This window comes from Eumetopias jubatus, unplaced genomic scaffold, assembly GCF_037043125.1.
Source record: "Eumetopias jubatus isolate StellerSeaLion01/CBP00866 unplaced genomic scaffold, mEumJub1_p1.0 scaffold_17, whole genome shotgun sequence".
Classification (NCBI taxonomy): domain Eukaryota; kingdom Metazoa; phylum Chordata; class Mammalia; order Carnivora; family Otariidae; genus Eumetopias; species Eumetopias jubatus.
The window spans coordinates 53,436,564-53,454,304 of NW_028274823.1; the positions used below are offsets into that span (position 1 = coordinate 53,436,564).

The 17,741-nt window shown below is 37.0% G+C and overlaps 1 protein-coding gene across 2 annotated transcripts in view; it reads right to left on the reverse strand.

Moving 5' to 3' along the window:
• Positions 1-2,581: 2,581 nt before the first annotated feature.
• Positions 2,582-17,741, reverse strand: part of SAMD8 (sterile alpha motif domain containing 8) — a 41,075-nt gene continuing 25,915 nt past the window's right edge. The window contains exons 3-6 of one of the 2 annotated variants that reach the window (XM_028109711.2): positions 15,315-15,410; positions 13,215-13,332; positions 7,334-7,484; positions 2,582-7,167 (exon numbers count right to left, since the gene is read on the reverse strand). In XM_028109711.2, the coding sequence (XP_027965512.1) occupies positions 6,863-7,167; positions 7,334-7,484; positions 13,215-13,332; positions 15,315-15,410 (670 nt within the window). In that variant the 3' untranslated portion in view covers positions 2,582-6,862. Of the gene's footprint in view, positions 7,168-7,333; positions 7,485-13,214; positions 13,333-15,314; positions 15,411-17,741 lie in introns of those variants that run through there. The other variant, XM_028109713.1, reaches the window with a different exon arrangement.

Below are 17,741 nucleotides of genomic sequence, written 5' to 3' on the forward strand. Positions count from 1 at the left end.
GGCGCCTGGGTGGTCAGTCGGTTGGGCATTCGCCTTTGGCTCAGGTAATGATCCTGGGATCCTGGGATGGAGCCCCGAGTCTGGCTCCCTGCTCTGGCGGGGAGCCTGCTTCTCCCTCTCCCTCTGCTGCTCCCCCTGCTTGTGCTTGCTCTCAAATAAGTAAATAAATAAAATCTTAAAGAAAAAAAAAGAAAAAGAAAAAGAAAAACCATTAGGTACATGTGTTTTCTTTAGAGTGGGATCCAAGACTCTTAAGGCTGGAATATGAACAGTTCGTGGTGGTTTTATTCTATTTTATTTTTTAAAAAGATTTTATTTATTTGTCAGAGAGAGAGAGAGCGAGAGAGCAAAAGCACAAGAGAGCACAAGCAGGAGGAGGGGCACATGGAGAGGGAGAAGCAGACTGTGGAAACCTGGTTCCCGGACCTACTATCTTAGGGTCTGTAAGCCTTGCCTTCATCTCCAGTTTGATCTGGCACTTTCCATCATCTTACCTTTCTCTTTTTGACTTACACTTGTGCCCTTTACTAACTCCTCTGTTTTATTAAAAACACATACCCTGTCAGGGCGCCTGGATGGCCCAGTCAGTTAAACATCTGACTCTTGATTTTGGCTCAGGCTATGATTTCAGGGTTGTGAGATCGAGCTCTGCATTCAGCATGGAGTCTGCTTGAGATTCCTTCCCTCCCTCTTCCTCTGCTCCTCCCCCACCCCTGCTTGCTCTTTCTCTCTCTCAATAAATAAGTAAATCTTTATTTTTTAAGAACACATAAGTTTCTTTTTTTTTTTTTTAAAGATTTATTTGACAGAGAGAGAGAGAGAACATAAGCAGGGGGAGCTGCAGAGAGAGAGGGAGAAGCAGGCTCCCCACTAGGCAGGGAGCCCGCCCTGGGATCATGACCTGAGCCAAAGGCAGAGGCCCAATTAATTGTTGGCACCCCTATAAGTAAATCTTAAAAAAATAAATAAAAACACATATCCTGTCAACAATTCTCTAATACATACATAAATCCAATTTTTTGCATGACAGTAAGTCAAACCTTTCATCATGTTCTTATCAATTTTTCCTTCAGGGAAGGCTCAGTTCAAGTTTTACATGCCTAGTAAATTCTGCTTGGACCCTCAGTCCCTACTAAGCCCTTCCTCTCCCAAGCTAACATTAAACAAAGAGAGTAAAATTATCTATTTACTCAGCTGTTTCCAAACATTTCCTTCCCCTACCCACAACTTTTTTTTTAAAGATTTTATTTCTTTCTTTATTTGCGAGAGAGAGAGAGAGAGAGAGAGAGAAACAGCATGAGGGAGGAGAGGGCAGGAGGGAGAAGCCGGGTCCCCGCTGAGCCAGGAGCCCGATGTGGGACTCGATCCCAGATTCCAGGATCATGACTTGAGCGGAAGGCAGTCACTTAACCAATTGAGCCACCCAGACACCGAATCCTCAACTCTTTTTTCAAAGAGAAAGCCTACAAGGAAAATCAAATATGTAAAACACCAACTCTGCATGAAAATGGTACAAACTCCCCACCTGCCTTTCTCCTATCCCTGAAGATGTTCAACCAGGCAGTTTTAAAACTATGGGTTTATTCCACCAATGAATGTTGTTGGCTACCTTTTCATGTCAACTTCCCAGCTAGATTATTAATTTCTTGGGGGCATAGGCCCTGTTTTATTGACCTAAATTCAACTAATATTTCACCATTATGTATCAGCTACTACACCATCAAGGGTAGAGTACTTTCATATCTGGCCTTTAATACAACCTATGAGAAAGGCATTTTTTTTCTCCCCTCCTTACACATAAAGTTAAGTGGAGCTGGAAGAAAAGACCTAATTTAATCAGAGGCAGAGACGCAACTCATACCCAGGCCTTCAGAGTCTAAATCAGTGCATTTTCTATTCCACCAAGTAGCCTCTAGGTCTGTCCTGGGCATCCCGAGAGAGACTATTTGGGGCCAGAGAGGCTGCAATTAGTAGTGGTCACGAAAATAAGTTCAGTCATGGATTAAGTCCATATGGTCCTATGACAATGCTTAGTGTTTCTTAGTGTTTACTCCATGGTTCTGGGCTACTGAGCTACCCTGAACAGCTCTTTTCCCTTCTTTCCCTGTTCATCATTATTTCCAAAGCTGACCTGACAGGATGAAGGCATCTTCCCATAGAATCTACAATTAAATCAAAACCAACCAAACAAACAAAAGCTTTAATGTGTCCAGGAATAATTAGCTATTTACTTCTTTTCCCTCCCTCTCATCTTAATCTGCAGTTATTCTAATGCCCTCAGGAAGATTACTTTTCTTTCCTAGTTTACACAAAGAAAGGAGAAAGGGCAAATGGCTTATCTAATAGACAACTAAGAATTAGTAAATGCCAGGAACTAGGTACTATATTAAAATTTAAAGTTGCTGGGCCCAATCATTTGCAAAAATAAAAATTTACTGTATAAAAAACAGATGAGCTGCGTTAGTAATGCAAAGACATTCAAATAAGAGACTGCAATTCAACTTTCCAATGTTTTATTTTTAGTATTTTTGAACATTTTAATACAACAAAGATATAAAATAATATATTAGTTAAATCTGGATTTAATTTAGAATCAAGATATTTACTTATATACAACACTGTGCTTCAAGGTATGGCTACCATAGAAACGTTCACATCTTCAAGTAATACTAGTTTCTCTGTGGACAGAGTTACATTTAGGTAGAGTTCTTAAAACAAAACACGCCCACTTTAGTCCAAGCTAATTTTGCTTCCCCCACTAAGTACCAGTTTCCACTTCCTTTGTTCCATATCAGAAATACTTCAATTGTCCTAACAATCCATAGATTTCTGAATAAAAAATTATTAAAATGAAGCATTTTTAAGATGACATTAATAATATAGCCTGGCTACCATTCAGATAACCCAGTAGTTCATATTGAAACAGACCTGAAATAATGAAATTATCATAGTATTCCCTCTCCCTTCCTATCAAGCACAAACCTTACTTATGCTTAAACATGGAATACACTGAATAAAATGTCTTTTGGCTAATTTAGGGTAGAACATATTCTAAAACCAACTTTACTGGTAGCTGAACTATGGTTTACAGATTTCATATATATTTTTATTGAACTTGATGTATAGTAATAGGCCACATTTTAGTTACTGGAAATTGGTGGCCTTCACTGGGTGTGAGGGGTAGGTGAGAAGGGAGACCAAAACCTACTTTCATAGTAATTTAGGTCATTCAGAGCCACTCAAACACAAAGAGGGAAAAACCCTCAGCCTCTTTCCTTTCTCACTGGTGACCTGAAGCAGTCTGACTTTTGATGTTACTAACAAGTCTCTATAGAGGTATACAGGTAATTCAGGCTACACTTTTTACAAATGCAAACCATCGTTAACTGCCAAGTGAAGATGGCATTAAAACTGACATGCTTTGTTGGCTTTGAAACTATCTAAAAGAAACCAATACTGTTTAAGAAAGCTATTGGACTATTCTAAAGGAGAACTTTCTTGTCTCAAATGCCTGAATACCTTAAAGAACTGACACATGACTCTTACTGTAATTACTCTTAGTAAAGGATAACTTAAGTCTACAAAAAGACTATCAGAGTTAAGTTTATTAGATCACAGAGTTTAAAACAAGAACATGGTTAACGTTCTCAAGCATTTTGGAACAAGAATCTTTAGAAAATGTTTACTATAAAACTCATGATGAAATTGCCTTTTGCTGAATACACTCAAAGCAGGTTAGTGTTATGAATATGATTTTGAATGTATAAATAACACTTTTCAAACAGATGTCTCTAAAACAGACTGTTTCATATCAGCTATAAGAGGATTTGGCTTCTCTGTTCTCTGTTTACAAATTATAAGATTTTTGGAATTCTAAGTAACAATACTTCGGCAGGTACAGGGTAAGAAAGAACACCACTTGCAGTGTCAGAGTTACAGAACCAGCAGGGCTTCAGTCAATGGATTCTTTCTAGTGAACAGTCCACATTTCTTTAGCTGACTGGTTCTAAGGCTACTCTCATTGCTTTCTGATGAAAAAAAACACAAAAAACAAAAAACTAATAAACAGACCCAGCATGTGGAAGTTGTGTTTTCACTCTAGCAATTCTGGCCACTGAGAACTAAGGAGGATAGCCATTTGAGAATTCTGCAGAATAGCCAAAAAAGGTTTCTCCCAAATTATTCAGTGTTAACAGCACACTTGCCTTCTTCAAAACTTCCTACTCCCTATGAACTTCAATTACGCTTCAGTAACAACGCCCTGCAGAGACTTAAAAAAAAAAAAAGAAAGCAAAGAAAATAAAAAAAGAAAAAAGGCTACACTGCCCCCAGGAATATAGAGAAATGCATCAAGGACTTTCAATATAACCTCCAGTTTGTATCCCCAAACCAAAAACCTTCTTGGTTCCTTCTATACTAAGGTCTCAGTATTTAAGAATATAAGCCTCTCATAAGTCTGCAACTGTAGACAGGATAAAAAACACATATGTAGCTTCTCCACCTAGGCACATTCACACCCAAAATGTGAATATAAATACCACCCTTCCAATGGTTTACACTTTAACAAGAAAAAAAAAATACAAAGACAAAATCTGGAAATTTCTGGACAAAACAAAAAAAACAACTAAAATATAGGTTTCATATTAAAAAAAGAAAAGGAAAAGAATTTTGTGTCAAAGTTTTCCAAGAAAGAGACTTGGAGATGATGAATTTATGTAAACACTGCCTTGTATTAGTTACAACAATAAATTATAAATCTAGCCTACCTTTTCCTCAAATCAGATATGATAAATGCAAGCTGAAAACTTATTTTACAATCCTCATTGCAGTCTGCTGTTAGGCACTCTCAGTGTCAACAGCTCTGCAAAGTTACTTGCAATTTTTTTTCGATTTTGTTCTAGAATAGAATCCACATGAAGGAAATAAGACTGATGTTAGGAAGTTTACCATTAAGTAGCTTTCTAACATTCTTGAATTAATGTTGCTACAGATTTTTTTCAAACATTTTTCCAAAAGCCAACATTTGTCCCTCCCTAGCTAAATATACGGTCTTGCTCTGTCACTTGGAAAGAATGGCAGTTACACAGCTTTGACCTCGGGTGTCAAAGTACTCTAAGTGGTATAGGCAACATCCTTCACCCTTCATGATTATGCAGTTTCCTTAGAAGAAATGTTGACATTTTTGTCCCTAGCATGTATTAGAATCAACAATTTAAGATTTTATAAGATTCTCAAGTATGAGATTTAAAAGCATAATAAAACTTGAATTGCCTTGTGCCATTTCTCAGGTGAGAAATAAAAAAATAATATTCAGAGTAGACTCAAATTGGGGTCATTCAGCACTGGCTGAAATTTGTTTGCATAAAATTCTTCTCCTGCCCAATCCATTCAGGCTCCTCTGTAGCTTATACAGGGGTGGGAATATGACTCAAAGTGCAAAAATAAAATATTTCACCCACATTAGGAGCAGGTTTCTGCTAAGTGGCCTAATTTTAGACCTCAATATGCCAGCACTTTTTCTAACTCCTTGCTTTAAAATGGAATGTAAAAACTATACAATTAATATTCCAAGTAGCTAAGCTCAATCAATTGGGGCTCAAAATCCAATTCCATAAGTGTTCTACTGTCATAACTATTAACCAAAATCATTAAAAGTAAAGTGACAAATGTTACCACAAAGGTCAAATTACTTAAGGTACTAAATTTCTAGTGTTGTAAACAGCAACTAAGTTATATCACTTCCTGACTGCCAAATTAAGACTAAATAGAAAGAATGTATGTACACAATTGTATTTAAAAATGAAAAACAACAAAATCTTTTTTTCATATCCGAATATGTCTGAGACTATTTACTTCTGATGGCCAAGAATGACAAATTTCAAAAACCAAAAGTTGTATTATGCCTGCAACTGTTATAAATTTTTCAAAAATAGAAAAAATATTCTTTGCATGCATACCTCCCTACTTACAGACACAAGAACTTTATCTAACATTTGGTAAAACACTCCACTATTTTGCTCATTAAGTAACATCATTTAAAGGCATAAAATTGGGCTGTCATATGTCTAACTAACAATTATAGCACAAAGTTGTTCCAGGTACCTACCTCACTAAAACTAAGCCAATTTTATTTTTATGGATGCAGCCATTTTTCCCTCATGAACACTTACTGACAGTCATACTGAACCCTCAGAACAAAATAGGAACTGCATCTTTTGTTGCATTTTGGTGAAAATGCCAGTACTATACTTGTACTTTGTCACCTCATGTATGGCCCCTTCCATTCTCTTCTTGTTTCAGGCATCCTGGTATGTTCAGTATACTTTTCTTAAAGATGGTTCAGAAGGCAAAAATTATTTGTTAGTAACACAGATCACTTTCTAGAGTTGCATTTTTTAAAAAGTCAGAGATTAGTTCAAAGAACAAATACTGCTCATTTGGTAGGGGTTTTTCCTTTGAAGATAATAAGGACCTTAAAAAAAATATTTCTCGACTAGAGTCCTAATGAAGTTAAAGACAAAACAAAACAAAAACACTGTCAATCAGCAAATTGCTTAAGTTCAATAAGCAAGTACTCAACAGGTGAGGGTAATAGCCTGACTTCAATTACAACATTAAGTCTGCCAAAAGAGAAGGGTCAGTAACATCTACTTAAGCTTCCTATTCAAACGGAGATGTAAGGACTCAATTGCTCTTCCTTGAGTTCTACAATCACAGCCTTGCTAAGAACATGGAACTTCACTTTGTCAACATATAAGCCAAAAAGCAAGGCATCCAGGAACAGCTTAGGGGGAGAAAGCAAAGTTATTCACTTTCAACAACTACTGTATATTTAATCACGAACCCATTACAAAGATAGACTTTATCCAATTAATCTTTTCATTATTGCTGGTTTTGAAAATGGCCAACAATATTCATTAGGTACGGTACCATTCACATTACATTCAAAAAAAGAAAACATGGGAAACCAAATTCTTGCTCTCCTACTCTGCTGATATGCTCTAGTATTGGCTAGAGTATGGTAGTACAAAAAGAGTCTTGTCGTGATATAAAAGGCAATAAACACATCAATGGAGTAATGTTCATGAGCAGCCAAAATGAAGAAGATTCCAAAGAGGTTGAGAACCCAGGATAAAGTGTGCAAGAAATTCCAGCTTCTTGGTGTATCTGGGAAAAGGACAGAAAGATCGTTTTAAAACCACATTCTTTCTAATGCTTCTAAGCCACATGTTTCTTAGGTCAGTCTGTTACTCTCATTCTTCATAGAACTTGACACCCTTCCCACAGCCTCCTCTTGCAGCCAGTCATCTAAGTCAACTAAAGAGATACTTACATTCAGTGACAAAGAAATTCAGCATAGTTAGGACGACTGTGTGGCCACTGAACATGTAATCTCCACAAGTATGAACACCAGTTAGGGTCATACCAAAGCCACTCCAAATGGCAAAGGCCCGGCGCAGTTTCTCCCACACACTGCCATATATCTATAAAGAAACTACAAATTAGTGCTTCAAGTGCTTAGGGAGGTAGGCTCTTCCAAACATCCATTCACACTGAAATTCAAATGCTAAATGACTTAGAAATAAGATCTAAACAAAAGCAACCAGACTCCCAGTCTAATTAATTCCAGACATCAAGAAAGGGTGGTCAGAAATATTCTGGTAATTACATGAAATCAATGTAATTCAAATTTCTTAGAAATAAGATCTAAACAAAAGCAACCAAACTCCCAGTCTGATTAATTCCAGACATCAAGAAAGGGTGGTCAGAAATATTCTGGTAATTACATGAAATCAATGTAATTCAAATTTCTTTTACCAAGAGTTCCTTTACAATGAAAAGGTCACTATTACACAAAATATTTTCAAGTTTTTAATCCAATAATACAGTAGTACTTGCTGATTGTTCTGCCAATAAGAAATAGGCTACGAGACACAGACAATGGCTACCATTCAATATCTATTCTCCCCTTTTTCACTAGTAACAGAATGAACTCAATGGAAACATTGCATTTCCTAGCCTCCCTTGCAGCTTGGTGTGGTTTTGTGACTAAGTTCTATACAATAAGATGTAAGTGGAAGAGTTCTGGGAAGGCTACTTATAAAGGAAACTTTATATTTAAGTGGGAGGAAGTCTTTTTCACCTTTCCTTCTTCCAGCCTACAACTCAGACATGACAGTTGAAGCTGCAGCAGCCATCTTGGACCACTAAGTGGCTTTGAGGACGCAAGCCAAGTGTTAGGACAGGAGAGTAAAAGGAGAATCATGGGTTTTTGGTAAGTCTCCCATATAGTTACACATGACCTAATTTCAAATTTCTCTTATGAGAGAGAATAAACCATTGTCTGTTTATTAAACCATGCCATCTTGAATTTCCTGTTATTAATAGCCAAACCCAATCCCAACTCCCATATATAAGCTTAAAAAAGTAATCCATTTTGAGGAAGAGTTTGAGAGTTTGAGTAATGGTCCTTCTTTTTAAAAAAGGCATTTAACACATAATAACAGTACAAAGAATTCCTAAAATTTTACATGCCCTTACTATGTGCTAAGGGCTTTATGTGTTACTGTATTTAATATCCACAACAATCCTATAAAGTGATTCAATTATGCAGTTGAGGAAACTGGCTTAGAGAGGTCACACAGCTGGTAAGTAACATAACCAGGATGTGAATCCAGGAAGTCCAATTCCAAAGTTCTATGTCTTAGAGGGCTTCTCTACTTGCTAGATGGGGTGCTGCCGAATTCACGAAATGTTTAATAAAGTCAATTAGAGCTTAAAAAAATAACCTCACAAAACAAAAAATAAAAAAACAACCAAACAAAAAAAACAAAGTCCTATGTTTTAAAGATTCTACTATGGCTAATTAACAACAGAAATAACCTCATTAGATAACACAATTTCATTAGAAATCTCATCTGCTGATTATATACTACCTAGCTTTCCCTTTCTGCCTCAGTGAAAGGCAGGACAGGAAAAGGGATTTATTATTAGAGAAAAGGAAAGAGAAGTTACTAAAATCCACATAGTTTGGTTCTTCTAAGACCTCTAATGAGAATAGGGTTGGAGATGGTACTCTTGTGAAAGTAAAAAATCAGGCAGTGAAGAACTGAGACTCCTAGGAAAATATCTCTCAGACAAGGGCAGGAATCGAGTGATGCCAGTCAAAAGAAAGCAATCATTGCTCAGTTACTTAAGTTTCCTCATCCCTTCCAATTTTAATGTCCCAAATATTCTGTATGTTCTTTCCTTAAGGTGGGTCCATTGTTACATTTCAAAAACAGGTAGGTTCTTGTTTCTATCCCTAAACCTCCTAGTTCTGGGAATGAGATTTCAAGCAATTACTTTATTTCAATGAAAATGCCCCATGGAGTTTACTGTAAGGGACTTGATTGCTAGTAACTATCACCTTAACTTTTTATTTTTAACAACTGCTACAAATAATACAGGTCAATAAGTAGGTTATATTATAATGTAAAGCAATTAACAGTATTTAGGGCAGATTTGAATAGAAATGTCCATATATAACTAACTGATAATGAAAAACAGTCATTAGAGACAGAAAAAGGGCTAGCCATACTGTAGAGGAATGGTATCTAATTTATTTTTGCAGCACACATTACAGCCCTATGCACATAAAACATTCTCTTTAGCGGATGACCCACAATTAAATCCCTCAGCTACAAGAAATTCTCTTTTCAGTGTAATAAGCTTATATTTTTATTCTTTAAAATCTCTTCTAATCAATTACCATGCTATTCGGGGGGAAATTGTTCTATCCCTATTTCACACCACGTGCAGAAATAAATTCAAAAGAGTAAAGATTTAAATATAAAACATAAGACTGTAGGGGCACCTGGGTGGCTCAGTGGCTTAAGGTCTACCTTTGGCTAAGCTCATGATCTCAGGGTCCTGGGATCAAGCCCAGAGTTGGGCTCCCTACCCAGTGGGGAGTCTGCTTCTCTCTCCCTCTGCCTCTCTCCCTCAGCCCCTCCCCCTGCTCATGCTCTCTAATAAATAAATAAATATCTTTAAAACATAAAACTGTAAAAGTCTCATATCATCATCTTTCATTAATCAGAATGGCAATGACTCCAATAATTGAAAGTAAGTAGTGCTGGCATGGGAGTGGGAAAACTGACATGCATACAGTGTTGATAGTAGTGAAAAATTTGTTTTTTCTACTGGGCATTTGTGCAATATGTATTTAATCTGCATATTCTTTGATTTCATAATTCTAGTTCCAGGAATCTATCTTAAGTAGATGATTAAATAACAGAAAATGCATAAATGCATAAGAACATTTACGATGGCACGGTTTATAAATAGTAAGATTTGGAAACAACACAAATGTACATGATTGGAACCTGGTAAATCATACAATGGAATACTGCAGCTATTAAAAAGATGAGATACAGCCATATGTATTTCTTCAGAAAAAAGTAAACAACATACTATTAAATAAAATATAAACTAAAGAACAATGTCTGCAATATAATCTTATCTTTTATTTAAAAAGTATCTACTATATAAACTTATATAAAAACAGTCTTTGTGGGGGCACCTGAGTGGCTCAAGTCATGATCTGTCAGGGTCCTGGGATCAAGTCCTGCATGGGGTTCCCTGCTCAGCCAGGAATTTGCTTCTCCCTCTCCCTCTGACCCTCCTCCCTCCTTGTGCTCTCTCTCTCTCTCTCAAATAAAATATATATTTTTAAAGATGTTATTTATTTGTCAGAGAGAGAGAGAACGAGAGAGAGCACAAGCAGGCAGAGTGGCACACAGAGGGAGAAGCAGGCTCCCCACCGAGCAAGGAGCCCGATGTGGGACTCGAACCCAGGACCCTGGGATCATGACTTGAGCCAAAGGCAGGTGCTTAACCAACTGAGCCACCCAGGCGTCCCTCAAATAAAATCTTTAAAAAAAAAGTCTATGTGGCTATACACCCAACTGTCAACAGTACTGTTTATAGGATGGGTGAAAGAAGAGGGAATGATGTGAACTTTTACTTTTTAATTTATATAATTTTCATTAAAATAAAACATTGCCTTCACAATGAATCCTAAGTATCATATTAACCCTTCTCCCTTGCTTACTGGTCAGTCTCCTAATACCTGGAGAGAGTTTTGTCACCCTTCAGCTCAGGGCTGTCTTTTTATTTTTTTTATTTTTTATTTTTTATTTTTAAAGATTTTTATTTATTTGACAGAGAGAGAGACAGCAAGAGAGGGAACACAAGCAGGGGGAGTGGGAGAGGGAGAAGCAGGCTTCCCCGCGGAGCAGGGAGCCCCATGCGGGGCTCGATTCCAGGACCCTGGGATCATGACCTGAGCTGAAGGCAGACGCTTAACGACTGAGCCACCCAGGCGCCCCAGGGCTGTCTTTTTAGTTATTGATCTTTGGCTGCTTAATCTTCCCTTGTTGGCATTTCAGTTGTTTATATTGCAACAGAAGAAGTGATACACAATTTTGTTGTACACTTATACAAATATTAAAATAACAACAAATGTGCTAACACATATATTTGAATATTTGGCAATACATAACTAAAGCACAGAGGCTTAGAAAAGTAGGATAATAAATTCTTTTGTCCAAATTTAATGAGTCACAAAGGCCAATTCTGTATATAAAGTACAGGTGATTTTCAGGTTTTTAAATTTTTTTTCCCCGTCTGCATAATCGCTCCTCTCTCAATTTAGTCAGAAGAGAAGATGTTGTCTATAATATACCAAAACAAGCTACAAAATTTAGAACAAAAACAGTAAGTCAGCCATTATTTAGTATATCCCAGCAAAGAGTCAAGTTTTGAATAGTGGGTACTTTATTTTAAATGGGATATGGTCAAACTGAAAACATTTTAAAAAGGAGTGATAAGGACATTGAAGGGACCACAGTCATATTGATGTGGAGAACAAAGGCAACGGGAAAAAAATTAAATTTCCTTACAACTTACAGCCCACTGACAAGTCCTTGAGACAGGCAGAGTGACCTTTCTCTAGGAACTCAGGGGCCTCAATGTTAATACTTTGCTAAGGGCAAAAGGCAATTTTAGCTTAACATTATCCTGACCTCCAAGATCCTATTAAGTCTCCTTTAACATATAAAAATTCCTTTGGAAACATCCTTTATCTCTAACCCCCAAGATATTACATTAGTAGCCAACCTCCAAGATAATGGATACCTGATATACATCTGAAGAGTCTCATGACTAACGTTTTACTAGACAGTAATAAATGACAGTAATAAATGACCTTTTCCTAACAATAGCTAGCTCCCCAAGGCCCTGGAAACCTTGCTTCCAAAATTCCCTAGAGACGATGCTAGTCCCTAACCCCCTCTCAACTTGAAAGAATATAACCAATCCGTCACCCATGGCAACCCCAGTGCCTCTCTTTCTGCCCATGGGTCCTGTTCCTGTGCTTTAATAAAACCACCTTTTTGCACCAAAGATGTCTCAAGAATTCTTTCTTAATCATTTGCTCTGAACCAGAACATTTCCACATCAATATGAGGAACTAAAGATGCTCAGGATGGTGGGAAAGGGAAAATGATAATTGAAAGAAACTTGTTTTCTACAGCTCCACAGCAAAGAACAAGTATCAATGGACAGATGTAACGGGGAAGTAGATTCTGGGTTAAGATTTCTACCAAATTATTTCTAGAGGTTTATTACAGATATTGAAAATATTAAAAAGCACATTTTAAACTTTATTTATTCTTTAGAAAGAAGAAAGAGTGGCAGAGGGAGTGGGAGAGAGACAATCTTTTTTAAATTTTTAAATTTTTATTTTATTTATTTATTTGACAGAGAGAGACACAGCAAGAGAGGGAACACAAGCAGGGCGAGTGGGAGAGGGAGAAGCAGGCTTCCCGCTGAGCAGGGAGCCTGATGTGGGGCTCGATCCCAGGACCCTGAGATCATGACCTGAGCTGAAGGCAGACACTTAACGACTGAGCCACCTAGGCGCCCCAGAGAGAGACAATCTTAAGCTGGCTCCATGGCCAGCGTATGAGCCTGATGCAGGGGGATCAATCTCACAGCCCTGAGATCATGACCTGAGCTGAAATCAAGAGTTGGACACTTAACCAACTGATCCACCCAGGTGCTCCTAAAAAGCATTTTAATATTAAAAGCAAAGTCTTAGCCCTATGACATATATGGTGCCATCAACCCACCAAGAATAAGAAAGAATGATAAAGAAGGTAGCAGGCTACCTTTCCAGTACACTGCAGGTGCTGTCCTGGCACGGACAGGGAGGTCACAAACATGGTAAAGCAGCGAAGCAAGAATACAGTGCCCATCAGACTACAGAGCCTTCGGAGAAGTATTGACCTGTGAACAGAGCGACCAAAAAGAGAGAAAGATCAAAAGGAAGCAAACCAAAAAACTCCAGGCATCAGCGTTTACTTAAAGGGAGAGCAGACAGAAAAACCCCTAGAACTAGACTCTTTGAAGAAGACAGAAATCTTAGAGAAGTCTTAGATCTGAAGCATCATTGTCCAATAGAACTTTTTGTAATGATGGAAATGTTCTATAACTGCACCGTCCAATAAGGTATTTACATGTGGCTCTTGAGCACTTGAAATGTGACTAATACATCCAAGGAACTGCATTTTAATTTTATTTCATTTTCATTAATTTAAATAGCCACATGTGGCTAGTATCTGCCATGTTAGACAGTGCTGACTTAAGAGCACCATTTCATTGATAAGAAAATAAGGCTAAGACAAAATAAAGGAAATATGCAAGAAAGAAGACTAGTACCTAGCCTGACTCTTAGCTTAATGTTAGTGCTGTTATTCATATAAGGCTCATAAATTATTTACTTTATGAGAGGTAAAATTAAACATGATTCTGGGGAATTTTTGCTCATTAATAACATTGTAAATTGGTTACTGATAGTAGCTATCTTAAACATTCTCTAACTTCTCCTAACTTGAAGTATAAAAATACTAAGTTTTTTTAAATACTAAGTTTTATATTAAGTACACCTAGCAAAAATTTTGAACTGCACTGTGATATCACTTGTGCTGTCATATTATTTTTTAAAATGTCCAAACGAAAACAGACTATAATAATCTTAAGCACAAGAACTATGCTTTACACATTTTCAAAATGCTCTTCCCACCCTCAAAAAAGCATTGAACACAAGAGATCTCAAATTTTAGTGTGTACACCTGGGATGGAGCCTAGGAATCTACATCTTAACAAGAAGCCAGGTGACTCTAATGAAAGCAGTACAAAGGCCACATTAGACAGAAACACTTTCTTTGACCAATTAAACACCAAAACTTACATTTAATTGGCCACTGCTATGCTTTGCTAAACCTACCAAACTTTCCCATACGGTAAATTCTTTCTTGGTCTGAAGAGTGGATAAATTCAAATTCACAGGGTCTTGTGAGCCAAAGTTAAACCAGAAAGCAGCAGCGATATTACATGTTTTTAAACCACCTCTGGTTTTAAGCAATCCAGAGTTAAAAATATTGCTGGAAAATGGGAAAGAATGAAGCACAATACAGCCTAAAAGTGTGACAACAATAGCAACGATCAACTTTTCTTTACACCTTCAAAGCAATGAAATAACTGCTGCTTAGGACCTAAAGCCCATTATTGGTTTACCTCAAATACTTCCTGGTGAGGAGAAAGGATAATAAATTCAAGAAAGTGTCCCTATTCCTCATTAGTGTCCAGAGACAATGGATAGCAAATCTACAAACTTGATAGTTCTTCAAACTTTTTCTTCATTATGCCTTATATTTTTACTTAAATCAAGTAATTTCCCCTCATTAAAGTAGGAAAGAAGCCTCCCTTTACATTTCATTTTAATAAAAAATTTCTTTCCTTTATATTTCTTAGTGAAAGTGGCAAAGAATCACTTTCCCTATTCAGCAATTTCCTGTAACATCTTAAGCAAACCACACTGACTAGATGTACATGGTATGCAAAATAATCCCTTTGCTAATGGGCAACCTCCAAGCAGAGAATTTCATCCAAACGCTGTCCTTGACCAAAGACTGTCCTTGGAGGAGTTTCTATCCTTCTACAGAAAATGACATTTCCAATTAGAATATCAGCAGTTGGCTCATGGCTGAACATCACCATCTCTGATCTTTGCAGAATATATTCAGAATACTACTAAATATGTAGGTCTTAACCTCACAGTGACTTTCTTGTTGATCAAACCCAAAACATTTTTCATAATGACTAAAGAAGGAAATTAACAAGAAAACTACAAAGGGAGAAACAAGGTTTGATGAACTTTATCCAAGACAGTCAAAATATTTTGTCTTTTAATGGCATAACTAAGGTACCTGTGTTTGTGAAGAAGAAGAACCAGGAGCCAAATATAGCACAAAATCATGCCACATACTTCTGTCATGGCAAAGGCCCATGGGATTCTAGGAACACTGGAACAGAAAAGAAATTACATTTTGGACTGACAAGAAGTATATGTACATAAATGACACCCTCTGCAATAAGATACTCTTCTAAATTGCTTCCTATAACTTTTATCTCTTTTAGGAGATGGTATTTAAAGAAATTGGGGGAAAAACTGTTTCATAAAGTATTTCATTTACCAAAACTTCTTTGCTGTCTGTGATTCCCAATTAATGGTTCTCTGTGAAGAGGTTACAACCCTTTTCTTCCTCCCTGCAGCATGGTAGACCTGGATACAGAACTGCCCACAAACATCAATGGGAAAAGTTTCAATTCTTGCATGATGTGCTAACTGAAGAATCAGGGCTTGAACTTGACTCCTCTTTTTTTTTTCTTGTAATAAACTTGGTTTTGTTTTAGAGGCAGTAAATAGAGTTTTTGTTTTGCTTTACTCCTTTGTCTCTGCCCTCCTTTGTTTTATATCCCTGTTTTCTTCTCTTTTCCACTGACTCCTCTTTCTTCAAATCCACAGCTCTTGTGGTTATTCATTAGTAAAATACATGCCACATTTCTTAATTTAAAAAGAAAGAGAGAGGGCGCCTGGCAGGCTCAGTCCGTGGAGCACGTGACTCGATCTCAGGGTTGTAAGTCTGAGCCCCACACTAGGTGTAGAGATTACTTAAAAATAAAATCTTAATAAATAAATATATAAAAAGAGAAGGAGGAGGAGGAGAAAAAGAAGACAGAGGAGGGAACGGGGTAAAGGTGAAAATGAGTTAGTGCAAACAGGTCATCTGGTAGGATTATTGTCTTATTTTTATTCTTTGTACATTTCCACTAAAAATTCTTGTACAATAACGTGTTAATTTTATAACTAAGGAAATAAAGGTATTTAGTAAAAAGAAAACATGAAATCTGAAAGAAAGATATTAACAGTCTACTCCAAACCTTATTCAGAGTAAGTAAAGATAGTCAATCATCTTTAGTCAGGGACTTATCTTTTATTTATTACCTCAGAAATAAGACTCCTCTTCTGTATTTTTAATCCACTGCCTTATTGCATCACTGAGGAAAGGGTTATTTCACATATCAAAAATTTTCAGATAAAAGAAAGATTCCTGAGGTGCCTGGATGGCTCAGTCGGTTGAGCATCTGACTCCTGGTTTCAGCTCAGGACATGGTCATGGTCATGGTCATGGTCATCGTCTCGGGCTCTGTGCTCAGCATAAGTCTGCTTGAGATTCCCTCTCTCCTTCTCCCTCTGCCCCTCCCCCCCAAATAAATACATCTTTAAAAGAAAGATTCCTTTAAGTGACTTTTAACTATACAAACTTTTAAAACATTTAAAAAAATTGTATTTGTATGTATACATATATATGCATGTCCGAAAATATGTGTGTGTACATATATCTATATATTTATATATAAAACAGTTTTACAATATTTAGAATAAGTTTTCTGCCCCACCCCCTACCTAATTCTTGCTCCCCAGAGGCAATCACTTTCACTCTTGTGTTTTATTTGTGCCCCCACTCCCATTTTCTCTCCCCTAGTCTCAATATTGTTTCACAATTTTTTAAAAAATAATTTTTGGCTTTTACTTAAGTTTGTAATTATCATTTGCAGCTGAGTCAGTAGAGAACAATGATTAAATCCCTTTCTTGTAGTAGAAATTCTTATAATTCTCTAGAGCTAAAATATAACTTTTTTTTTTTTTTAGTTTGCTCTGTTTCTTGTGTGCCTATCACCATTCATCTTCAAACTATTCTATCAATTTCAATTTTTCCTTTTGGGGCAATTTCTCCTAGAACTCTTCTCCTTTTTCCCCCAATTTAGTATGGTTGCATTTTCTAGTCCTCCTGTATGGCTCTTTTTTGAAATAAAACTTGACCTTCATCTTGGAAATTCCTCTTTTCTGTATTAGATTCTTTGTTTCCTGAATCCATGTTCTCCTCTTTTTCAGTTTACTCCTTAGTTTTGATGGTGTGTATCCTCTAGTCGTTTTCTGAGAAACACAGTGAAGGATAAACTTGGTTGTTCTTTGTTTTTTTAAGGGGGGGAAAGGGCAGATAGAGAATCTTAAGCAGGCTCCGTGCCCAGCTTGGAGCTCCAGGCAGTGTTCCATCTCACAACCCTGAGATCATGACCTGAGCAGAAACCAACAGTCAGGACGCTCAACTGACTGAGCCACCCAGGCACCCCCTAAACTTGCTTTTAATGTTAGTTTTATTGAGGTTTAATTAACAACCAGAAAAAAATCACCCCTGATGGGTGTACAATTCAATGAGTTTTGACAAACATATTCAGTCATATAACCACCACCACCACAATAAAGATACAGAATATTTTCATCACTTCAA